This window comes from Sceloporus occidentalis, unplaced genomic scaffold (assembly GCF_023333645.1).
Source record: "Sceloporus occidentalis isolate IW3139 unplaced genomic scaffold, rSceOcc1.0.p SCAF_5, whole genome shotgun sequence".
NCBI lineage: Eukaryota > Metazoa > Chordata > Lepidosauria > Squamata > Phrynosomatidae > Sceloporus > Sceloporus occidentalis.
In genome coordinates, this window is record NW_028316985.1 from 117,331,006 (window position 1) to 117,354,926 (window position 23,921).

Below are 23,921 nucleotides of genomic sequence, written 5' to 3' on the forward strand. Positions count from 1 at the left end.
TCCTGAAAGGACTTTATTGAGCTAGTAGATGTTCAGTAAGGATTTAGCTATCATTTTGTGGGGGATGTTGGATTTTAGTGTCTTTAGTGGGGTAGATGTTTGTGCTAGTGTTGCTGCTAATGTATATTATTAATTTTAAGGCCATGGTTTTTGAAACCATATGATTGCATATTTATACGTTGAACATCATCTTCAGGAGGGCTTCCTTGAAGTCATTGGACATTTTTTGTCTGTTTCTACTTCATATAAGTCCTGTTTTCCTGACATAACTATGATAAGTGAAAATTTGATTGTAGGCAAGAAGGTTATAAAGGTAGGCCCTTGTCTATGCATATTCAGTGTGCATGCGCTTAGGACTCTTTTGGCATGATTTGGAAGCATTGTTTTCCAGCTGTATGTACAGCTATTCCATGCAAATAGTGAATACAGATAGCTACTTGCACTTCCTTAGACCATAACCACAGTTATTTTGAGAGACCAGACTATCTTATTATTTTGTTTCCTAGGTCCTAATTTTTCATACTAGATAACAAAAATTAAGATTAGTTTATCTCTGGATGAAAGACAGTACAAGTCTCTCTCCATAGACACATTTCAAAGAAACATTTAGAATGTCTCAAATGGAGTTTTTGTTAGATAAAAATTTGTATTGTGCAGGTTTGTAGCAAACTCTTTTTTTCCCTCAGGTCTTTTGGGCTTCAGATTATCATGGTTGGTATAACAGTTCAGTTTCCTGCATCAGTTGGTATGTTGTGGTGTTCTTATCTTTCTTTAATACAGAAAAACTAAGACGTAGTCTTCCAAACCTGTCCAGGACATCTAACATCCAAGTTGAGTCTGTGAAAAACAGTAGAAGTGACTCAAACTTTCAAGTGCCAAATGGAGGAATACCTCGTATTCAACCTCAGCCTTCATCCAGTAAGTATCTTTACAGTGATTCTGTAAACACTGCTTTGAAAGTTGGCTGAAAATGAAAGCTGTGTGTTTACAGTTTCATGGTAAAGGGATTACACATTTCATGGGGATAATGCTAACTTGGCCAGACCATATATATATATATCGAGTAATTGAATTTATTTCTGAAAACAGTACATAATTATGAAGTCTGTGTTACAGAAATATTCTTACTGTCTGGACATCATGACATATACTTAAATGAGTTTTTTTTTCTCCATCAATTTATTTCTTAATAATTCTTTAAACGCCAGGTTTACTAAGTAGGTATAAGTCATTTTTAATATCAATTTCATCCTGTTTCCTTGTCATACAGCATTCTTCATCTTTGAAGTGTGCAATTGTACATCTTCACATGCCTTAGTACAATAGTGAAAAGTGTGCTAACACTGCATTTCCATATTTTGCAATTATGTCACAGTGCTAATTTCATTGTTTATATTAACTGTTGAGAAGAATATGAAGACAGACAGAATCTTTCTGAACTCTGGGAAATCCTCTGATGAGATAAGAAAGTTGAAAATTGAGATATCAGCTTTAACTCTTTAAAATATCTGTCGAATTGAAAGCCAGATTAGAAAGTCAAAGCAAAAGAAATTGGAATTTCATGTGTTTAGTATCACTTTTCAGTAATTACAACTGGAATTTAATTAGTCCTGAGAGACAGAAAGTGAGAGAGAGAGAGAGAGGTCACATTCTTTATAACTAAAAGTTTGTAATCTGAATGAGAGGTAATAAAAATTAAAACAATATTTTATGTAAAAAGTTTGCACATTTAAAATTTTCACAGCAGGAAAAAATGAGAGATCAGAATTGGCACTCCTTTTCCAAATTGCAAATTATAATCCCTACAGGTAATACTGCATACATGCTAATATTGAACATGCTAAGCATGGTAAGAACTAAAAAAAAACTTGCATAAGCATGTAAATATCCATCTTGCCAAAGAACAAACCTCTTTAAGATACTATTTAGAGGGGATATTATAAAAAAGAAGATCTGACTTCTCAAATCCTGGTCATAATTTCTATGTTTTAAAGATGTCAGTACAGTTTAGGACTAAGAATTCTTTAAAATTTAGAGGGGAATGGAAGTGCACTAAATAATTTCTTAAACGCTTAGGTCCAAACTAGATAAAATATCAATGGCTAAATATTGTAGGCTTCATCTTCCAGCTGCAAATAGTAATTGTTAAGAGGCCTATGACAGAGACCATGCGGGATTGTTGGAGGAAGTTAAACTTTTCACCAGAGCACTGACTAAAATAACTCCCTGAAGCAAGCAAACATTACTACCATGAAAGGATTTTAGTCATAATTGAAGAATGGGCAAATTTGAGCTCCCCCTTCCCACCTACCATTGTCTGTGAGGTCCCAATAGCTGTTGTTTGAAGTTTTAAAATGCATGTTAGGCTAAATTGCATATTTAATATGACATGTAAATTGACTCCTAGTGAATGTTGCAAAGATTTATGTATAGAAATCCACCCATTTTAACTTTCCCTATATATGTATTTCAATCTTTTTGGGTCTGGTGGTTTTTCTTTTTTAAAATCCTGCTGTACTTTTGTAGTGATCTTCCTATTCTTTCCTCAGGCTGCTGCTTTGCATGAGTCAAATTGGGAAGGTTGCTTTGATTTCTGACCAGTTTTGCCTTTTGCTCACTCAATAAAGTTTGAAAGGCTGTGGTAACCTAACATGTACAACTAGTAATAAAACACATTGGAAATCTATTAGTGTAGTTTAAATTAATATAATTAGCAAACATGTACAAGTGTCAATACTTTCCAAACGGTAGAGCTGTATATTCAGAAATGTCATTTTCAGTTTCATTTTTCTGTAAAGTTCTATAGAGTCAGTGGCATTAATACAAAATATTGGAACTATAATGTGTTTCAACTATGGTTTGTCAAACTAGTCAGGAAAGTAAAGGAATTGTAAAAAAAAATGTTCAGTTTTGATTTGATGGTATCCCCAGCTCCTGTGTCAGTAACCAGATGATATCCTGAATGTATTTCTGGCACTCCTAGGCTATCTTGTCTTCAACATAGCAGTAGTTCACTGACTCAGCATTGGCCAGCTGCAAAAATGGAGCAAGGAAATCTGTTTCAATATTCTCTGAACCCAGTTACTTTTGCTCCTTCCTATATGTGTCCTACAATATTGTTTTCAAAATTACTTAATGTTTTACTGCCACTGAATTGGAAATAATTTTTTCAAGACTCCTGCTTTGCAGTTCCAATGCATTTTCAAGAGATATATTGGCAGTTCAGAAAGATAACTGATCAGAGGTGAAGGAACATATCTTATTGCATGGATGCTCAACCTCCCAACATTGGCTCAGAGAAAAAAAGACCCATCTCTCCTTCTTTTGCAATCAGATCTTCTGCTACCCTTCTGCCAAGCATACTAAGTGAGACATTTCACAGTTATTACCCAAACACAGTGTGCACAGCAAATATGGGCATTACTTTACCCATTGTCCAGTTTGCAAGTTGGCTCTGGACTCATCAACCCTAAACCATAAAAATCCGCTCTTTATCCTGGGGATATGTGGTCCTCTAGATGAAATTTGATTGCAGTTTCCATCACCCCAGCAAGCAGAGTCCACAGTGAAAGATTAGTGGAGTTGTAGTCCAGCAACATCTGAAGGGTTACACATTCCGCATTGATGCCATTGGAAGTTGTTATATGTGAGTGACCAAAGCTTTATCAGACGTGATATGGTAATAATTTCTCCTTAAATTTTTCCTTAAACGAAAATGCATCACAAGTTAGGTAGCAAATTCTGCCTGTTTTTTTTTTCCCTTCCACATTTCCTCTTATGGAATACTACCAATCTAGAAGTAATAATGTCATGTTGTTTTATAATTTCCTGGAATGGGAGGACAAATAGAAACGATGTTCATTCTTCCATTAGAGTACAAATGGAGTTTGTTTCAATGAATGAAAAATTGGAAATATTTTCTGTTGGACTTTGTTTATTTTGTATATTGTTGGATGATGATTCTGTAGACCAGGGTTTGAATCCTGGCTCAGCTATGTAAACCCACAGGGTGACCTTGGGCAATTCACACTCTCTCACCCTCAGAGAATGGCAATGGCAACCCCCCTCTGAAGAAACATGCCAAGAAAACCCCATATTAGGTTCATCTTAGGTGCCGTAAGTCAGAAACGACTTGAGGGCACACAATAACAACAGTTGTTCTGAAAATTCACTTTAAATTGTTGAGTATCAGGGAGCCCAAGTTGTAGAATACACTATCAAATCAAAATTGATAATGAAAAAACTCTTAATCTAATGATTAACCTAGTAGGTAAATGTGAACAATAACATGTTCAACCAACTTATTATAGATCCAAGATAGTGGGCCCTTGGGATTTGGTTCCAGGACCCATCCACCTCGTGTGAGTAACAGAATCCATGAATGCTTTAAATAGCATAGAAAAAACTTGTCCCATATATAAAATGGCAAAATCAAGGTTTGCTATTTGGAATTCATACTTTTTCAGAATATTTACAAGCCATGAGTGCTTGAATCTGTGGATAAAGAATCCGTGGATAAAGAGGTCCCACTGTTTGTGGTAGCAGTGTTGCCATAGGAGAGTGCCATTTGTCTGCAATGTCTTAAGCTTCATGTGCCAAATTTCTGGCCTGCAGATGTGAAATTTTTTGAGTTGCTAATTATAATATACAACTTACCCATAAAATCAGTTCTTACAAAAGGATTGAAAAGTAGTCAGCAGGCTTCTGTTCTGGAACCAATGATGTTTCATTGGTTATTACTTATCTGGATGCAGTGGCATAGCCAATTTTACAAATTATGCCTACCCATTTGAGTCGTTGTTCAAGGTGGGAGGAAACTAACTTTCTATATGTTTTCATGGAATCTCAGTCAGCTGTAGCTATCAGTAAAGCGTATTTTGTTTTTAGAATAGGAAGCTCAATGGTTTGTGGAAATTATAAGGACAAAGTCAATGTTAGGAATTATGAAATAATTAAAAATAAAATGCAGGCTGTGCAGTTCCACATAAGCTTGTAGTGCAATCATATTTGAAAAGCAGACCAAGTTCAGTGGGTACATATGAATAAACCCCTTGCAATTACACATAGCTGCTTTGGTTGTTTATTAGTTCCTGCCAATCCACAATCAGCAAAAAACAAAACAAATAAAAAACCCTATGTCCACAATTAACCATATGTTTCTGTTATGTCCAAACTTGGAAATATATGGTAGATAGTTTTCAAACAAGTCAGGATTTAGTAGCCAACCATAGTTCAAATTTGGTTCTAAATCCTGGCTTGTTTGGAATCCATTAATCATTGTTCTCAGTTTGAATATATCAGAAAGCTATGGTCAAGTGTAGCTTCCTGGCTTGTTTTGCTGCTCAGCTCATGCAAAAGAAGAAGCTAAAACATAATGATAAAGCTGTTGTCTGTAGGTACACAAAACACATGCCTGTCATGGATTATCAAGATGGGAGTTGATAATCCAAATACAGTCACTTTATGTCGATCTGCTCAGTCAGTTTCCAGACAGATGCACTTATCTAGAAAGGGGATGGTGAAGATGATTGGGGAACTACAGCAAAAACAGTGTGGAGAGAGTGAAAGACAATGTATTGTATCTCAAGAGATAAATTACCCAACAAAATGCTTTGGTATTAAGAATAGTAAAAAGAAAGAAAAGAGATATTCTCGCAAATTTATGGAATTCACAATGCATGCATCTTAGATTACTTTAAAATTAGACAAAATATTATATGGCTGGCTAGGCCTATATAGTTGGTTATCTATAATAGTTTAAAATTGCATTTACATATGCACAGGGAATGAATTTCTGTTTAACTAATACCAGAGTGGGGTGAGAATAGCATGGTTGTTTAAGCCATGCTGATTTTTAAAATTAATTTACTTGAAAGTTTCTGTCTGGCTACTATTAGAGGCAAGTACTAAATAGATGTTTGGCCTGTCTTCGCAAAATTATTCTTACTGTGGCTAAATGTAGGATTATAAACAGTGTAATACCACTAATTGTATAACAAGGTGCTGGTTAATTTACTGTGTGTATATATTCATTATATCTCAGGAGTGGGCAGTCATTGGAGTTAGAGGGCTGCACTGCCCCCCCAGGAGTTTCTGGGGTTTTCCCCCCCATTCCAACCCCAATGTGATTTTTTTTTAAATATACCCAAATGGTTAAAAGATGTGGAGAGCAATTGTGTCATGTTTTAGGGATTTATAACAGGAAGTAGCAATAGTAAGTACATTTCTATACTGCTTATCAGTGCAGTTAAGCATTTCCTAAGTGGTTTACAATGTGTAAGCTAATAACCCATAACAAGCTGAGTACTCATTTTAGCAACCTCGGAAGGATGCCAGGCTGAGTCGACCCTGAGCCCCTGGCTGGGATTGAACTCACAATCTTGTGGTTTGTGAGTAAGTGGCTGCAGTATTGGCATTTAACCACTGCGTCACCAGGAAGCGACATAGACATCAACTGCCTGGTCAGTTCTTGACATGAGACCAGGCATGATAGGAAATAACCTGTGGTCTATGGGCTGCGCTTTCCCAATCTCTCCTCTAGTTGGTTATGGACGGTTAATTTTGTGTGTTACTTTGACAATAGAGTTTACTCTGATTATTTTGATCTATTTTTGCATAGGTGCTTAAATATTTTAACTAAGCAAGCCATCCATATTTTTTCCTTTCAGTAGAAGTACAGTGGTTTTTGATAAGCAATTTTTTAATGGTAGAAAACTTACAGTGCAGTATTATACATGTATACTCAGACATAAATTCCACTGAGGTTAGTGGGATTTATTCTAGTGTAAATATGTATGGTATTACATCCTAAAACTAAATTCAGTGGGATTTACTTCCAAATAGAGGATTAGGACTTCATTTTCAGAAAAAGTGGTTTACATCCATTTATCCAGAAATAATTGCATTTTTCTTTCAAATAATTATATCTCTTCCTTGCTGAAGGGAGATGGAGACAGATCAAGGACAAATAATAGCTACTCTGTATATATTCATAGTTTTGCAGTTTCTAAAATGTCATTGTGATAGAAGTTACAGTTTTATCTAGATGTTACTCTAATTCTCAGTGCAGTATTGCTTGGCATAAACATATATCCAAGGAAGCAAGGAGCAGATTCTTTTTTAGAAACATGGTCCAGACTTTAACAACTTTATCCAGGTTTTAGGCGTAGACATCAAAATCATATGTATCTCAACTTTTGCATGAAATGTTTTCCTTGCTTCGTTTTTGCTTGAGTATTAGTGCTTGTGTGATTCTTGGCAATGTAGATTAAAATGAAACTGAATATACTGCTAAACCTATGTGAAAAACAAGGTTTTTAATCAGGATTGTTGAAGTGATTTTTGGAGTATGTGATTTAACCTGGGTTAGCAATGATCACATACTATCACAAATCCAGTTAGAAGGTAATGTGTGCACAGGCAATACAGTACTAGAAATATTTCTCTCAGCCTTTGGACTGTATTCCTTATTCAGAACTGAAACTTCATCTGAGGCTCATAAATGCAATGAACCATGCTGTGTTGAATTATCGTTAATGCTCTTTAACCTTTGATTTACCGGTATGATGTTAATTCATTTCCTCTTTGGCAGGCATTAGATTGCACTGTAGTTTGTTTGAGATTAATTTTGTCATTTAAACTTGAGCCTACCTATTCTATGTAAGAAACTGTAGTATTGAATTTGATATCTTGACACATTCAAATGGTAGATGATTTGACAAAAAAAATTGTATGGGTTTTGTAAACTGTGTTTAGCAACACAGTTTTCTTTAGCTTTTGAGAAAAGAGCTACCTTGCAGAGTTGACTAGCTGATGAAACGTGTCTTGAGAATTAAATGTGACAGCTGTGCTTGAGTTGAACTTTGCATGGATATGGCTGTGGCATGTTTGGCTGGTGGTTTGTTTTCACTTCTGGGGGTGTATACTTCTGGCTTCCTAGGCTTTGGCCTGCAGAAGCTCTTTTCCTGCTAAAACACTTAACATATTTTGTACTACAAAACGTTTGACACTTCCCTTTGCAATCCTTCTTAGTCCAATGAACATCACTTCTTTAAAAGGAAACACATCACTGCTTCTGCTACTTCTGCTGGAGCCATAACAGCTTTTGAAAACTTTCTGCTTTTCGTTAGCTTTTTTTGCTTCCTGATACTTCAAAAGCAGATACAGTTCTAAAATCCTAAAGCAAATTTTGAATTGTAGTTCACATTCCTTATCTTCTCTCTTTAGACAGATGTAATATGTCTTTGTTTCAACAGCTCTGCAAAGGCAGAAAAAATTGCCTCGTGTTGCCTTCAAAGCCAAACAGCTACTTCCTTCTCCAGCTACCAAAGGAGGTAATTAGCTTATAGCTTCTTATTGAGCTCCGGCTAAACTTAGAAAATTGTTCCCTTGTGCTTAAACATCTGCAATTGAAATAACAAATCTATAGACTATCAGGAAGTGAATTTAATGGTAAATATGTCACAGGTTCTTCTATATAAAACATTGCTACATTTTTCTAAATAACGACTACTGAGGTCTTCCTTCATATCTCACATTTCTTTTGGAGATTAACAGTGACATGTGGCAATTTTTGATCTTAACATTTATTTAAAACGTTGCTGTGGGATCACATACAAAATTCCTTCTTAATTAATTAACTTGCCAATCATACTTGAATTTTAGCATTTTATAATCTACTTTAGAAACAGATATAGATCATGCCCTGAACCAATCATCACAATTCTTCAGCTACTTTTATTCTAAACTTTCATGTTTCTAGGTTTTGAAGTAATGCCTAGTGGATGCTACTTATATTTTCACTTCAGAACAATAGAGCTCTCACTATCTTACATATTTTTGAAAATTTGGGTATGATTTCAAGGCATCAAGAACTGATCAGTTACTCTTCCTTGAAGTAAACCCTCTTGATAGTTTTAGTAGTCAGTATGGTACTGAGCTACATTCATTTGTTGAATTCTGAAGAGACCTGTAAAATGTAATGATTATCCTTCTTCTTTATTTGAAACTGAATTGAAATTGAATTGACATCCTCACATACCGATGGCATATAGATATATATATATGTCTGTGCCTGGCTTCCACCCCACCAAATGCATCTGAGGAAGTAGACTGAAGTCTACAAAAGCTCATGCTGCCAATTTCTTTCTTTCGGTTAGTCTCAAAGATGCTACAAGATCTCCACGTATTGAAATTAACCAGTTAGACATATTTGGTACAGTTCTAAGATTTCTTAATACCCATCCATTTCTAGATAAAATCTTTGATTGTTGTTTCCTTAGTTAGCATTTCCATTTGGTCTGCTCTGTTTTAGGATATCTGGAGATCTCAGATACTTTCCAAAAACTAATAGGTCCACTTACTTGAGAATAGAGCTATTTCATTAGGATGATTATTAAACAAAATATGCATCTGAAATATCATATTTTTTATTCAAATTTATAATACATCAGTTAACATGTAGTTGTATTTTTTCTCAAATGCTTGCAAGAACAAAGTGTTCTTCCACATTTAACATTGAAGCTTAAACATTTTTTAAATACAGTATGTATTATGCGTGTAACATCTTTCCAAATTATGAGTACAGACATAAGTGCAAAATTACTAGCAAATTCATGCTTCAGGAAGAGTCTCATTCTTTCCTCAAACCAAACTTCCTTCTTTTCCAAACTGGTTTGTTCTTACCTGCCATATTATCTCACGATCTGTGGTCTGAAGAGGGAGAGTTATAAAGCAAGAAATTGAATTGGATATTTTCAGGATTAAAAATGAGAAAGCATGAAACAAGATGGAGTTAGAATCTACAGTTATGCCCCTTTAGAAATCCAGTAAGATAACATTTTTATCCATTGCTGTATTATCCAGATAATACAACTGTTACAAGAATTTGTAGAACAAAGTATCAATGGCCAGGATTTTTACACATTTTGAATAATTTAATTTTCCTGAAACCAGATACACCATTGAACCATGAAAGGTGTCCTGGTAGTGACCTAGAAAACATCTAAACTATTTTCATCTGTAGTCTCATGATGGAATTTTCACAGACACCCCTTATTCAAGTAGCTTATGATGTGTATAAAGCTTGAACTCATTTCATGTTGGTAAGATTGAAAGCACACAACAACAAAATAAAATATTCTCATAAAACTCAAAGTCTAGCCAAGAACGAGTCCCTGTGAAGGATCTGTGAGGGCAGAAAAATGAAATACTTTATTGCAACAAGTCTTAGAACTACTGTAGCTGAGCTGTATCCTTTATAATTGTACCTGTTTAACCACCTCCACATGGGGAATACATGCGTGATGATTTCTACTTCAGATGCTGGTAATTTTATTACATTATTGTTTATCTTATATTTAGATGAAAGATAATACTCTCCACAATAATATTAGAATCACAGACCAAAGCTTTATTCACAGTCTTGGAGAATACTGGCAGAAACACTCAAAAGTAAAATGTACTCTGCAGTAAATCACATGGATGGGTATAGATTTCCATTTTATCAGATGCTTGTGCTTGATAGATAACAAACTCTTTTTTCCATGATCTTAAAATATCAACAAAGGCATATTACATGATTACATGCAACATAGGGCCAGTTATCATCTGCTAAAAACTATTCTGTGCTTATTCTGTGCATTCTAATAAAAAGGGCAACCTCTTCTCCTACCAAATATCTCCTCAAATTGAAACAGTGCAGTTATGGATCAATAACCTGAGAACCAAGATTCTCCTTAACCCCTTGCTTGCTTGCTTGCTTTATTTATTTATTTATTTATTTATTTATTACAAATTTTAATTTTGTATTTTAAAAAATCAACTTACCAAGAAAAAATAATAAATAAAATTCAGTTTAAAACAGACCAAACAACAAATGTAAATGGTTCATTTCAAATTATTGAAATCATTGTAGGTTAAATTTTAGAAGCTTGATGAAACAACCAAAAACCTCTCCACTTAGTCAGGAAGATAGTATTTCTCGAACTATAATTGTAGTCATGGGGCCCGAGCAGACGGGCAGGATACCATGGGCCAAGCCCATGGTATCCTGCCCCTGGTTCTAACCAGGGTCAGTCCCTGGACTGGCATGGTGAAAGGTGGGTGTTCATACATTCTCACATCACTGCGCATCTCTTACCTGTAACTGACATGTCTTAGAAGGCCCGCACCATAGACATAAACAGAAATGAGGTATTTAACTACAGTACACTCACATGGTCAGGCGCCCCCTTTCGACATCAGCAGCCACAACAGGGGCCTTCTGAGATGATGCAGCTGTAGATAATGGGGCCATGTGGTGTGCCCACTGTTGCCACAGAGTCTGCAGCCAACACTAGGTCTTTTTGGCCTGCTCTAAAGCCACTTTGGACCAATTCAGGAAAACTGAATTGGCAATTCTGGCACCAGGCTTTTGGCCTGCATCATACAGACAGAATGACAGCAGGCTGGGGGAAATATGGTCCTGTTGGCCTATGTGTACAGGCCCATGGACAAACTGACAGGCCCGTGGACAAACTTGTTATTAGAAACCATGCCACCAAACTAAAAGCCCTAGATATTGCTTATCAAAAGTTTTGGAATCTTGACTTCATAAATAACCTTTGGTGTGGAATAGAAATCATACTTTTTGATCCTCTAATTGTAACTGGTTCTCCTGCCCTACCCACTGGCAGCAAACCTGAGTCTCCTAGAGTTGTTGCAAAATCTCCTGAATATTTCAACACACATCACATCCAATTTCCACTCTGTTTAACACTGGTGGTTTATATTTTGTATTTAATAGCATCTTATTTAGGTCTCTGTCCCAACTGAAACTTGGTAGTTCTTGTCAGATTATATCTGAGGAAGCTTCATCATGCTCCAGTGCCCTTTGCAATGCCCACCATTAGACTCTTGACAGGAATTCAAAGTAAGAAAAATGTCAGGGTTTTCTGTTGGTTCAGTTTTGAACCCAGTAACTTGTAGGCAGAAAATATTGTAAAAAGAGCAGGTTTAGACTTAGAAGAAGAGAAGTGAAGATAGGGGGAAGGAGCATCAACCATCTGTGCAGATGACACCATACTACTAGTGGAAAACATCATAGACTTGGAACAATTACTAAGGAAGGTTAAAAGAAGAAAGTAAAAAGGAAGGCTTACTGCTGCACATGAAAACAAAATTAATGTCCATGGAGGATCTACATACTGTATATATTCGTGTATAAGTCTACAAATTTTAGTCAAAAAATTGACCCCAAAACCTAGGTAGACTTATCCATGGGTCAATGTAAGGACTGTACCTTTTCTCTTATCAAAAATGTGAGAACTGGAAAGTAAAGAAAGTGGATAAGAAGAAAATCAACTCATTTGAGCTGTGGTGCGGAGAAGAGTGCTGAGAATACTGTGGACAGCCAAAAAGAGACGAACAAATGCACCCTTGAACTTTCCCTGGAAGCCAAGATGATCAAATTGAGGCTGTTGTATTTTTGGCCATGTAATAATAATAATAAATTTTATTTATATCCCACGTCTCCAAGCAGGCCGAAGCAGCTAACAATGTTTGCCCTAAATGTTTGGTCCCACAATAATCCTGGAATATTTATTTGGGCCTGTTGAACTATTAGAAATTATAGCCTTTTCCACTTTAGAATAGTTAATAGGCAGTTAACATATCACTTAGGTTCTGCTTATGCTATACCTCAAGATGTTTCTTACACCAAGAAAGTATTCCAGCATCAAAATATTGATATTGTATCACATGGAAATTCCAGATTTGGATTATTTGCTCTGCTTCATTATGCATTTCCCTACAAAACGTTCTAATCTGCTTTCCGTTTATTGAATTGTTGCTTCCTGATGAGTACACTTCATGTGTGTCAACACTGATTTTGACTGTTCCTTTAGCTGTGCTCAAGGATTTTTTGAACATCTGTTGTTTCATTAGTAATGTACAGTGTGCCCGTGCCATGTGCGGGTGCATTTTATGCAGCTTCCAGTTTATGCGGAAGCTGCGCGGGAGAAGAACAATGGCACGCGTGCCTGTGGAGCACGCACATCGCACCGCCACATACATGCACCCCATTATTTCCTATGGGGCTCGAGCGTAGGCAGATTTGCCCTTATGCGGGGGGATCCACATAAGGGGAGGGCCCACTGTACTTTATTTGGTCAATGCTTACCTCAGAAAAAGGGCCACAACCCTATCAATAAGGTGTTCCATCTGTCTTAAAACCATTGGAGCTGAAAAGGAGCAATGCAGATATGCAGAGTTTTTCTCTGGAAGCTATAGGTATTGGGAGATATTCTCTGAGCAAAAGGCTTCTTTCTGTTCAGAATTGAATTAACTAGGCAGTCTTAATAATTTCATCAGGCTGGCCATGGTTTGGAGCTCAAACAAAGAATTCCTTTTTTCCATCACATGCTTCCTCTTGTAAAGGCTTTATTGTTACAGTGAAATTCACAGCTGTGTACAATAAGTGGGCAGTGTGGTGTGGTGAAGTATTGTACAAAGTCAGTTTTGTTGTGAATTCTTAGAATATCTTAGACCATTTGAAAATAAAGGACAAGAATCTAATTTATTATGCTGTTTTAGAGGCTGCATGAACATACAGGAATATCAGAGAGGGCATTAATCTCTGATTTTATTCATAATCCCATATTTAGAAACTAGTTCAGTATTCAAAATTCTTCCTCTGCTATGCTTGAATTGCATTTCTTATTTCGTTACAGATTTAAGAGCATTGAAAGTTGTGTTTGATATTTCTTTTGTCCGTTTCTCTTCCTTTATTTAGCCATTCTTGCAGTTCATGCTATTGACCTCTTCTAAAAATATCTCATTTGCATTTGGCATTTTCTTTCCATGTATCCATTGTATTAGCGTTGTATCTATGTATCACCATGTTTTATCCCATAATATCACTATGGAATATTTCCATAAAATAGTTTAAAAATTGTTATCTATATCTTGCAACTCTCCTATTTTGAAGTGTTCATTTTGCCAAAGCATGAAAAAATTGAAGGTAAAAGCTTGAACTTTCTGTTCAAACTTTCTTGTGATGCATTCAGTTTCATGATATTTCAGGAATTTTCAGTGAAATATCCTGCTCACTTCTGTGGAACATTGCGCACCATCACTTTCCATTGGCTGTCTCTATACCTCTTGAATCTCTTAGTTAATGTCTTGTACCCTTTCCATAATTATTCTTCCATTGGGTGGTTTTGATTGTCAGATATTACCTTATATTTAGATCACTTTTATTTAGGTATGTAATGTTTACAGTAGAACCAGTAATATAGATCTTATGGGATCTACTTTTCTTTACTGATAGGATTCCAAGATCTGTCTTTAGGTATGTAATGCTTACAGTGGAACCAGTAATATAGATCTTATGGAATCTACTTTTATTTTCTGATAGGATTCCAAGATCTGCCAGAAAGAATCTTTCTGAATATTCTTAGAATTACAAAAGTGTGGTGCTTCTGTGTATATCCTGATAGTTGAGTTTTATTTTTAATAGTAAACCTGAACTGAGCTTACTGTTTTCTTCCACAAGAGTCTACTACTGTTTACTGCAGTGCAGACTTTATCAATTTCATCTGCCTGATTTAGGTGGAATAATAATTTTGTTGTCATCTTTGTTACGTAGTTGGAAATTGAAAACTGTTGTTAATCTACTGCAAACAACTCAAAGATCTAGCTGTAGAACCCAATCTGTCTTCTCCTATGTCCTAATATGCATGGTTTTATAGCTTAGATTTTGAATTAAGAGATGATTGTCACTTCCAGTTCATTCAGACTTAAATGTGCATATTAAAAAGTACTACATTATATTTCAAACTAAGGCCCGATAGAAATGGGCAACAAGCGCCGTCCGGGGGCCAAAATTAGGGTTCAGGAGCGCAGAGCAACCACACACTCCTGAGCCCTACTGCGCCATAATGGTGCTTCCCCATCTACACGGGGGCCACCATGATGATGTACGTGTGGCGCAGCATCCAAATGGTGCCCGGTGCATGGCCTTTTTAGGGCTCTCGGAGGCTGTGGTGTTTGGTTGCTGCAGCCTCCGTGTGGGGCAGAAAAGGGTGGTGTCTCGGTGCTCATTTCTGCCTGTCTGTATTGGGCCTAACTTGGCCACTATATTATTGCATGAAGACATGTAAAGAGTGCCACTTGCTTATATTTTTTCCCTTCCAGTCATCAAATCCTATCTTATGAGGTGGCAGAAATAGTTCGAGTGGAGAAAGTATTCAAAGAGATAGATCTAGTTCAATTATGTAGAAAATTCAGCGTCTCAAATAAGAGCTTAATAAATTGTAGAATAACACTTTTTCATAGATCTGGATTAAATGACTGCAGTCTTAATTTTTGTTGAAAATACCACTTGTTTTCTGACAGGATACACAGCATACGTCTGGGTATCTGTGAACAATGTTTAAAATAACGGTATGTAAGGAACAAACTATAAAAATCAGTGCTGTGCTAACCTGTAGTTGGAGTTACTGAACAAAACAACAATGTCCAAATATAGATGTAATCAGTAATTAGCTTATCTGAATATGATAGAGAAACAAACACATTTTTGTTATGGCTTGCTATGAAAGCATAGCTCACAGCAATCATAAATGGAAGCAGGCTACATGTTGAACCAGACATCAGATTGCTAATCCCTTTGAGTAGAATGTTATAAGCATGTGATAAATTAAGCAACTTCTTTCTCAGAAGTTATTGTTTCTCTCCAAAGATACTTGAGCATCAGCATAGCTCATATTCTGTGTAAATCTCCACTGTATTACACATGCCTTTCAGTTTCTGTCTGTTTTTAATCTAGAAGTATTTTGATGCTCTGCTATTGAAGTGTGACCATTCTGTTTTAATTTTCCAGTTCCCTCTCCCAGTAAATTTCGTTCCCCAGCAGCACCATCTCCTCTGGCTCTGAGGCAGCCTGTAAAAGCATTTAGTAACCATGGACCTAGCTCTGCTGTTCCAGAAGTCATCCAGCTTCCACATAGCAACTCTTCACCAGTGCAGTTAGCAGCTCCAAATTCAGCCTCTCCAAGTCCAGCCAGCAACATCAACAGTGCTACACTTACAAGACCTGCAGGGACAACAGGGATGAGGAGTGGCTTGCCAAGACCTAGTGCCCCCTCCACTGGGAGCATACCAGTGCCTCGTAGCAAACTTGCACAGCCTGTTCGCAGGTGAGTTTGTTGCTTTGATTTTCATATTGTGGAAGCATTTCCCTGGCAGAAAATAAATACATGCATACCATGAACACTAGTGTGGTATTCTATTTTATTTCTAAGCTTAAGGGCAGAGTGAATAATTGGGGAAACCTAGAAGTTTGTGGAGTACAAATTTATATTAAGCAAACTGTATAAGGTGGATTTTACTGTGAATTATTGTTAAAAACACCTGCTTATGTAAATTATAAAGCAAATGCAGTTCATTATCCTTATTGATAGTTGGGGCTGAGGCTGGTAGCACGGCTGATGTCAGCCCTTTAGTTCACATTGGAGGTTTCAAATCAGGCTCAGAGTCATTTAAAACAATCTTCAGTGCATTTATTACTATATATTTAATATATATATATTGGTCATCTTTCAAGACTGTGGTCTTCCAAAGGCATATTGCAACATAAACTGTTACAATATTGCAAGTCATAAGTGGGGTCAAATCTGGTTTAGATCCCCAGTCAAAAATCCCTCATATATCTCAGAATATAAAAAGTCCAGTCAACGTACAATGTCCTTCTGACATCTTTGTTCTCCTCCTCCTGGACATTAGTTATAGGTTTGCTGTTACAACTGTGTTGCACTCTTTGTGCAAATATACTAGTAACTTATCAGTTTTGTGTCATGCAGTCTTTTGCCATGCAAAGGTAGGAATCTCCCCTCCAACCTGGCAAATCTCCAGCTATCTTGTTGGGTGAGGGAGCTTCTCATCCCCTTTTTACCTCATCTTACATTTCCTTTATATGAGCTTACCTTCAACCTGTCATTCTTCCCTTTGTCAGTTAAATATTGATCTCCCTTGTGATTGGATCTAAGTTTACCTGCTTGGCTACACATGTACAAGGCAATGTGCTGAAACCAGAATAATCCACCTCGGGCAAATGAAGCACAGCCTGTCCTTCATTCAGAAGCTCCATTGAGATACATGCAGTTAGGATTCGCTTCATTCACCTCACAGTAAATAAATAAATACTTGTGACACATTGTTAACATCAACATTGAGAACAAAGAAGAAATTTCTGGCATAACTTTTATTAATTTTCAATTCCCTCTGCCACACAGGTGCAGATAACATGGGCATTAGATACCCAGCAGCATTTTGTTTCATAGCCCTATTTGTTCTGTCTATTTTAGATATCCTTATTGGCCCTTCCAATAGGTGACTGCCTGGAATAGCAAAAAAAAGCACTACACAGTGCAGCCTTTTGTCATTTCCATTTGGGCTAACCTGTTGACTTCTTTAAGTACTTTTGGATTCATGCAAAGAATGCAAAGGTTGCTGTGTTGAATTACCTCAGACTCCCTTTTAAATTATCTAAATTTAAAATTTGCCTGAAGTACAGAAAGGAAAGCTGCTTCCTGGTTTTCATGCACTACCTCTTCACTGAGGAGGGGGCTTGCTGAAGGGGTAACTGACCAAATAACCCCAATGTGTATCTTTATCTGTGTTGTAGTCACTCTGAATAAAAGTAGTTATTTCATGGACTTCATAGTTCGGCTATACATTTGAGTGACAAATCTGACAAATATCGAGTTAGCTTTGGATCACAAATTTCAGACAAGTTATTAATATGCGATAATTACTCTCTTTTAACAATTTAGTACCACTAAATAACAATAGACTACCACCAATTAATTCCTGTTACAGCTGAAATCATGTGTGACATCCTCTTGTCAGACAGAATCATAGAGTTGGAAGAGACCGCAAGGGCCATGGAGTACAACCCCCTGCCATTCAGGAAATCTAAATCAAAGCATCCCCATTGACAGATGGCCATCCAGCCTCTGTTTAAAGACCTCTAAGGAAGGAGACTCCACTACACTCCAAAGAAGGAGTGTGTTCCACTGTCAAACAGCCCTTATTGTCAGGAAGTTCCTCCTAATGCTGAGGTGGAATCTCTTTTCCTAGAGCTTGCATCCATTGCTCCAGGTCCTAGTCTCTGGAGCAGCAGAAAACAAGTTAGCTCCTTCCTCAATATGACATCCCTTCAAGTATTTAAACAGGGCTATTGTATCACCCCTTAACCTTCTCTTCCCCAGGCTAAACATGCCCAGCTCCCTAAAATTGTGGTGCCCAGCACTGGACACAGTATTCCAGGTGGGGCCTGACCAGAGCAGAATAGAGTGGCACTATTACTTCCCTTGATCTAGACACTATACTTCTATTGATGCAGCCTGAAATCACATTGGCCTTGTTAGCTGCTGCATCGCACTGTTGGCTCATGTTCAATTTCTGGTCTACTTGGACTCCCAGGTCCCTTTCACATGTAGTCTCGTTCAGCCGGGTGTCACCCATCCTATATCTGTGTTTTTTATTTTTCTGCCCTAAGTGAAGTACCTTTCATTTCTCCCTGTTGAAATTCATTCTGTTAGCTTTGGCCCAGCTTTCTAATCTATTAAAGTCATTTTGAATTTTGATGTAAAATATAAATGATATAAAGAGTGGTTCCCCCCCCCCTAATACAAGTAGCAGTCTGATTAGCCTGTTGGCTTGGGCTCCAGTGTACTGATGTTCTGGATTTTGCAGGACAGAAGAGTTCAGAATGAGATTTGGAACAGAAGTGCACAAATAGCTTTCCAGGATAGCTGTCTCATCAGAGCAAGTGGTTTATCTGTTGACAATTGCCAGGGAAATATTTTTGTCACCATGTCACCTCAGATATATTTAAATTTGACTGTGTGTATGTGTTTAGTGAAAAGTCTGTATAGCAGTTTACTATGGATAATGGCTGACCACAGGGCAACATTGTTTGTAATACACAAAGGCAACAGCAAACCCTCTCTGAGCAAACCTTGCCAAGAAACCACCATTTTAGGGTTGCCATAAATCGAAAATGACTTGAAGGCACATACCAGCAAAAAACTAGTTTCATGCAAAGGTTGTTTGGAGGATTTATAGAGGGAAGAGCTGAATGTAGACTTGGTATGCAGAATAATGTCAAATGCCTTGTCCCTCTAGGCCATAGTCAGTATTTAATGTTACTTGATCTCCACTGATCTTCTGTTAAAATAACACATCCTTTTTTCCAGACCATAGGAAAACTGTGCATGCAACTTTTTTGCAGATGTGACATTATAGCCTCTTTTAGTGAAACTATTAATGGGATCATCAAAGTAAGAAATAACTCAGAGATATTCTGCCTGATTATCATTTTAAAATGTTTCTGTCAATTTGGGTACAAATTGCTTCTAGGAGGATCGAGTGTATGGCACAATATTGGCTAAATGTCATTAAATCTCTAACCTGCCTGCCTACTTGACTGTCTGAAAGTCAGTGTGATTGATAGGTCATGGGGAAAAGTTAGAATTAAGGTTTCTCTTTTCTGTCTTGTTGAATACAAGTGACTTCTGAGTGAATAGTGCTGCTCTTATCAGGATTAATTCTTAATAGATTGAAGGTGTACAACAAAGCTTTTTACATAAATTTCATTAGTTGAATTAAGCACAGTTCACTAGCAGCAAGGCCCATGTTTTATGCAGTTCTTGTGCATTTTGCTTACGTAGCACAGATGAGCCAGTAGCATGTGTCTTTTGTGGGAAAGTGCATTACATTGTTAGGATTGATTTTAGGCTAAGAGGAAGAATGGAAGCAAGTCTTTCAGTAAGGAGCTGCCTGGATGGATGGATGGATGGATGGATGTGGGAGGGAAGGGGAGAGTCCAGAAGGCCAAATAATTCTGATAAAAACTATCTTCAGATCTAGGCCGCTCTAATTCAACATTCTGTTTTCATCAAATGTATCTGAAATATATCAGAAATATTAAAACTGCATTAATGTTAATATTGTTTATGATTCACTTAAACATCTAAATCTAATTTTAATCCTGCTGAAAATAAAACCATTTGAATCAATGCGGCTTAAATTAGAAATGATTGAATTCCTGTTGATTTCAGTGGTCTTTGTTACTGTGGTTAAATCTGGAAGTAACCAAAATGGATTTGTTAAAATTTATCTTTCTATATGGAATAGCTTTTCAGAATAGTTGTTGTTGTGTGCCTTCAAGTTGTTTCTGACCTATAGTGGCCATAAGGCGATCCTATCACAGGGTGATCTTGAAAGGTTTCTTTAGAGGGGTTTTGCTATTGCCTTCTGCTGAGAAAGTGTGACCTGCCCAACGTTACCCAGTGGGTTTCATGGCTCAGCTGAAATTTGAACCCTGGCCTCCAGAGTCATAGTCCACCACCCAAACCACTATGCCATGTTATCTTTCTTCAGAATAGTAGTAGGTGCTAATACATTCAATTAAATGTGATGTTAAAGGAAGACATACATTCATCTTCTGTTGTGGGTGAAGACTTTCATGTGACTACATTTTATTTCAGAACATTGCCAGCTCCCAAAACCTATAACAACGTGAAAGATGAGAGTTGGAAGGACGGCTGCTACTAAACTACAAAGTTGCATTACTCAGCAGGTACTCCTTCACCAGGCTAAATGACAGATCAATATGCAGACTGATCAGATAAGACTTTGGGGGGTTTATAAATCCCCAGATCTCTCTGTCCTTAATTAGCACAAACTGGCAGAGATTATAAAACAGCACTTTAATGACATTAACATCAGATACTTGGTGATCACACAAATCACTTTTACATGAATCACTTTTCACCTCTGGAGCTCCCCCCCTTGCTTCCTAAATTGTTATAAAAATTATTATAAATGCTCACATGATTACAATAACCAACATCTGAGCAAATACCTAAAAATGCCAAAGAAATATCCATTTTGAAAAAGCAGCATGTAAAATAGTAAGCAGTTTTTCTGAAACATCACACGTTACTTGATTTGATTTAAAGTAAAATGTGAACAATTTGGAAATCTAATATATAAAGATTTAACTTATTAATCAAAGCAAAAAAATTGGATTGCAAAGTACTAATGTACTTTTGAGATTGTTTAAAACAATTGTGGAAGATTTGAACTGAGAAACAGTTGAGATAAAATGGAACAGTTGTTTCTGGGGTCTCACTAAAAGTGGTAGGGAAGCCACATCATTATTTTTTTAAAAAAACAGTCTGGATTCAATAGGCTTCCCATATTTGAGTGGGAATGGCTTCATCCTTTTATGTTGACTTGACATATCTGATTTTATGTTATGTTGTTTTGATTGCCAAAAGGGCTTTGTATCAGTTGTACAATCTTTCTAAACCCAGCAGTTCCTGGCTCAGGAAGAGATGGCCTTTGCTATCGCAGCCACATTTTTAACACAATACGCTTTTTTGAGAAGTCCTTTTTTAGAGCTAGTTTCCTTGAAGAAGAAAAAAGGAAGTAGTGTCCATTAAGAAATTACACCGCAGTGCTTATAGCCTGGAACTCAAGTGAGCATGCCTCTAGATAACATGAAAACAACTATGCACTTGTAACCTAGACATTCTAAGGAGATGAGTTGTACTGTTGATACCAAATGATATATTCATGTGGGTAATTGTTTCATGGTATGACGGAGTCTTTATCCTTTTTTCAAAAGACGAACAAAACAAACCCAATTGATTTCATAAAATTTATTTTTACTTGTAAATACTTCTGCTGAAGTTATTGCCCATGTTAATGTTTTAACGATGTACTTTGCCTTACACCTGTATTTTTACATTGTTGGTAAAAGTTTTCTTTTTTAAAAAACAAAACCCTGCCACATATGTTTACAAGGTATTGAGTTCCTCTAGTGGCTGTATACTAATCAATACTTAATGTTTTTGCCTTTCTTTGTTGGTAGGTTACCCTACCCAGTAGAAAAACTGTTACTATTGAAACCTCAAGCCCCTTCCCTTTCCACATTTTAAAGTTGTTTTGGAAGACTGAAAATATGTTATGTGAAGGTAACAGAAAGGGAGGCCCATCAATCACAAGAGATATGCCTTTTGTTATATGGGATGATTGGACAGTCTCTCATTATGACATTTGGCTGTCAGTATGTAGCACTTGCAAAATGTTTAATGTAACAAGAAGCTAGTCAGGATATGACTGAAGAATCCACCAGGCTCTGTTGGAGTACAGGGTAGATTGCCTTTTAACTTCATTCGTGCCTGCCTCTTAAAATGTGCTTTGGAACCTTTCAACAAAGGGTAACTGATTTTGGAATTTCACTCCTCCAATTCTTAGCTAGTCTTCATAGATTAGTGGATTAAAAGCCATGCAACTTTTACTTGAATTGGAAAAGTGAACAAGACACGATAGGACCAGATAACAGTTGCAAAAATCTCACCACCTATGGGTAACCTTTTACTGATTAAAGCAGGGCCTTTCCTATTACCATGTTTAATCCGACTATGATAAACTTTAGAATTTGAGTTTATAATGACACAACACAGGATTTCTCATGCACAAGTTAACTGCCAAGACAGACATGCAGATGCTATGTCCTCTTTCTGATTCTCAGATTAACTAGATTTTAAAAGTAGATATAAATACATTTCTGCTTCATAGTGGAATGATTTTTGCTGCATGAATCACTAGCAAAGTATGGGAAGCAGTGCCCCTTTTGATTGTATACAGCATGAATTATATTTTGCCAGTCCTCACATCCTGTTAGGTCAAAAATTATATGGCGTGTCTTCCAAAATTAACTTAACCTACCTATAGGAAAACAGAGGTCAGGATTAACAGCTGTGTTTTGTAGAGCACAAACTCTGAGGTTTCCAAATGATTTGAGATGAACCTACATGATTCACTTTCAAAACTTAGCTCTAACAAAGTTGTTACTGCATTCTTCAGAAGTAAAGGTATTCTTATTTGTGCTTTTATTGGGGAAATACTTCACTGGTTTTCTTTCATTCAGAAATTACAGATGTTGTCTTTTTAACCAAGTTGCATTACCATATTTTATAAACTACTGTTTTTATAAAACTCGGCTGTTTAATCATTTTGAAGATGTATTAAGTTAGGGAAACATCCTGCTGCTACATCAGAATAAACATCCATCAAATACAAATTTGTCAAAGAAGAAAAACTGCCAGTTTACTAGGGGAGGCTCTGTGCATTACCAGTTTGATTACAAGGACATCCTAGGACTTTTCTGTGTTTAGAGGTTTGGATATATTGGGGAAAGTGTGAAAACAAATTTGATAAACTAGTGCCTATGATTTACTTAATTTATGTTTGATAATAGTTGTAAGGGTTTTATGAATGTGGATTATTTTTTGTGCCAACAGCTCAGAATTGTTGTATGTATGTAGGCAGAAAAGAAAGGAATTCTGCTTCCAAAGTTATTTAATTTTTCCTCAGTGTTTGAATGTTTTTTGTAAGTGTTAATAAAAAAAGTGTAAAAAAAAGGAAAGATATAAATATTCTTACCGTAACATTCTTTGACTCCTTTTTTAAAAAATAAAACTAAATATTATGTAAAATGGAATATTGGAAGTTTCTTGGGGTAAATCCAAATCATTTTGGTCATTGCTGTTCTTTAAAAATGCACTGGCTTAAGTTTGAGAGCAACATTTTTTAAAGTGGTTCTGCTTTAGCCATAAGGGGATGGAAGATCTGATTTGAAGATACGACACATGAATGAGAAAAGGATTAAACCCCCCCACCACCACCACCTTCTGAATCAGTTCCCCAAGATCATCTCTTTGTTTAGTGCTGATACTAGAAATGCGCCCAGTTGTTGAGGGTAACTGCAGGGAAATGAATGATGGAAACTGGGAGTATTCGGCAAATTCATATTTCCCTCTTAAAATACAAGAGCTGTGTGCCTCCATTTGTGACTGAAATAC

General features: G+C 36.6%; 1 protein-coding gene across 6 annotated transcripts in view; it reads left to right on the top strand.

Annotated features, from left to right (window-relative positions):
- The window catches only part of SLAIN2 (SLAIN family member 2), a 47,031-nt gene that overhangs the window by 22,324 nt on the left and 786 nt on the right, over positions 1–23,921 (top strand). Inside the window, exons 6-10 of one of the 6 annotated variants that reach the window (XM_089525208.1) lie at positions 781–918; positions 8,256–8,333; positions 15,863–16,178; positions 20,535–20,626; positions 21,926–23,509. In XM_089525208.1, coding sequence (XP_089381334.1) covers positions 781–918; positions 8,256–8,333; positions 15,863–16,178; positions 20,535–20,601 — 599 coding nt within the window. In that variant the 3' untranslated portion in view covers positions 20,602–20,626; positions 21,926–23,509. Of the gene's footprint in view, positions 1–780; positions 919–8,255; positions 8,334–15,862; positions 16,179–20,534; positions 23,510–23,921 lie in introns of those variants that run through there. The other 5 variants (XM_089525207.1, XM_089525206.1, XM_089525209.1 and 2 more) reach the window with 5 other exon arrangements.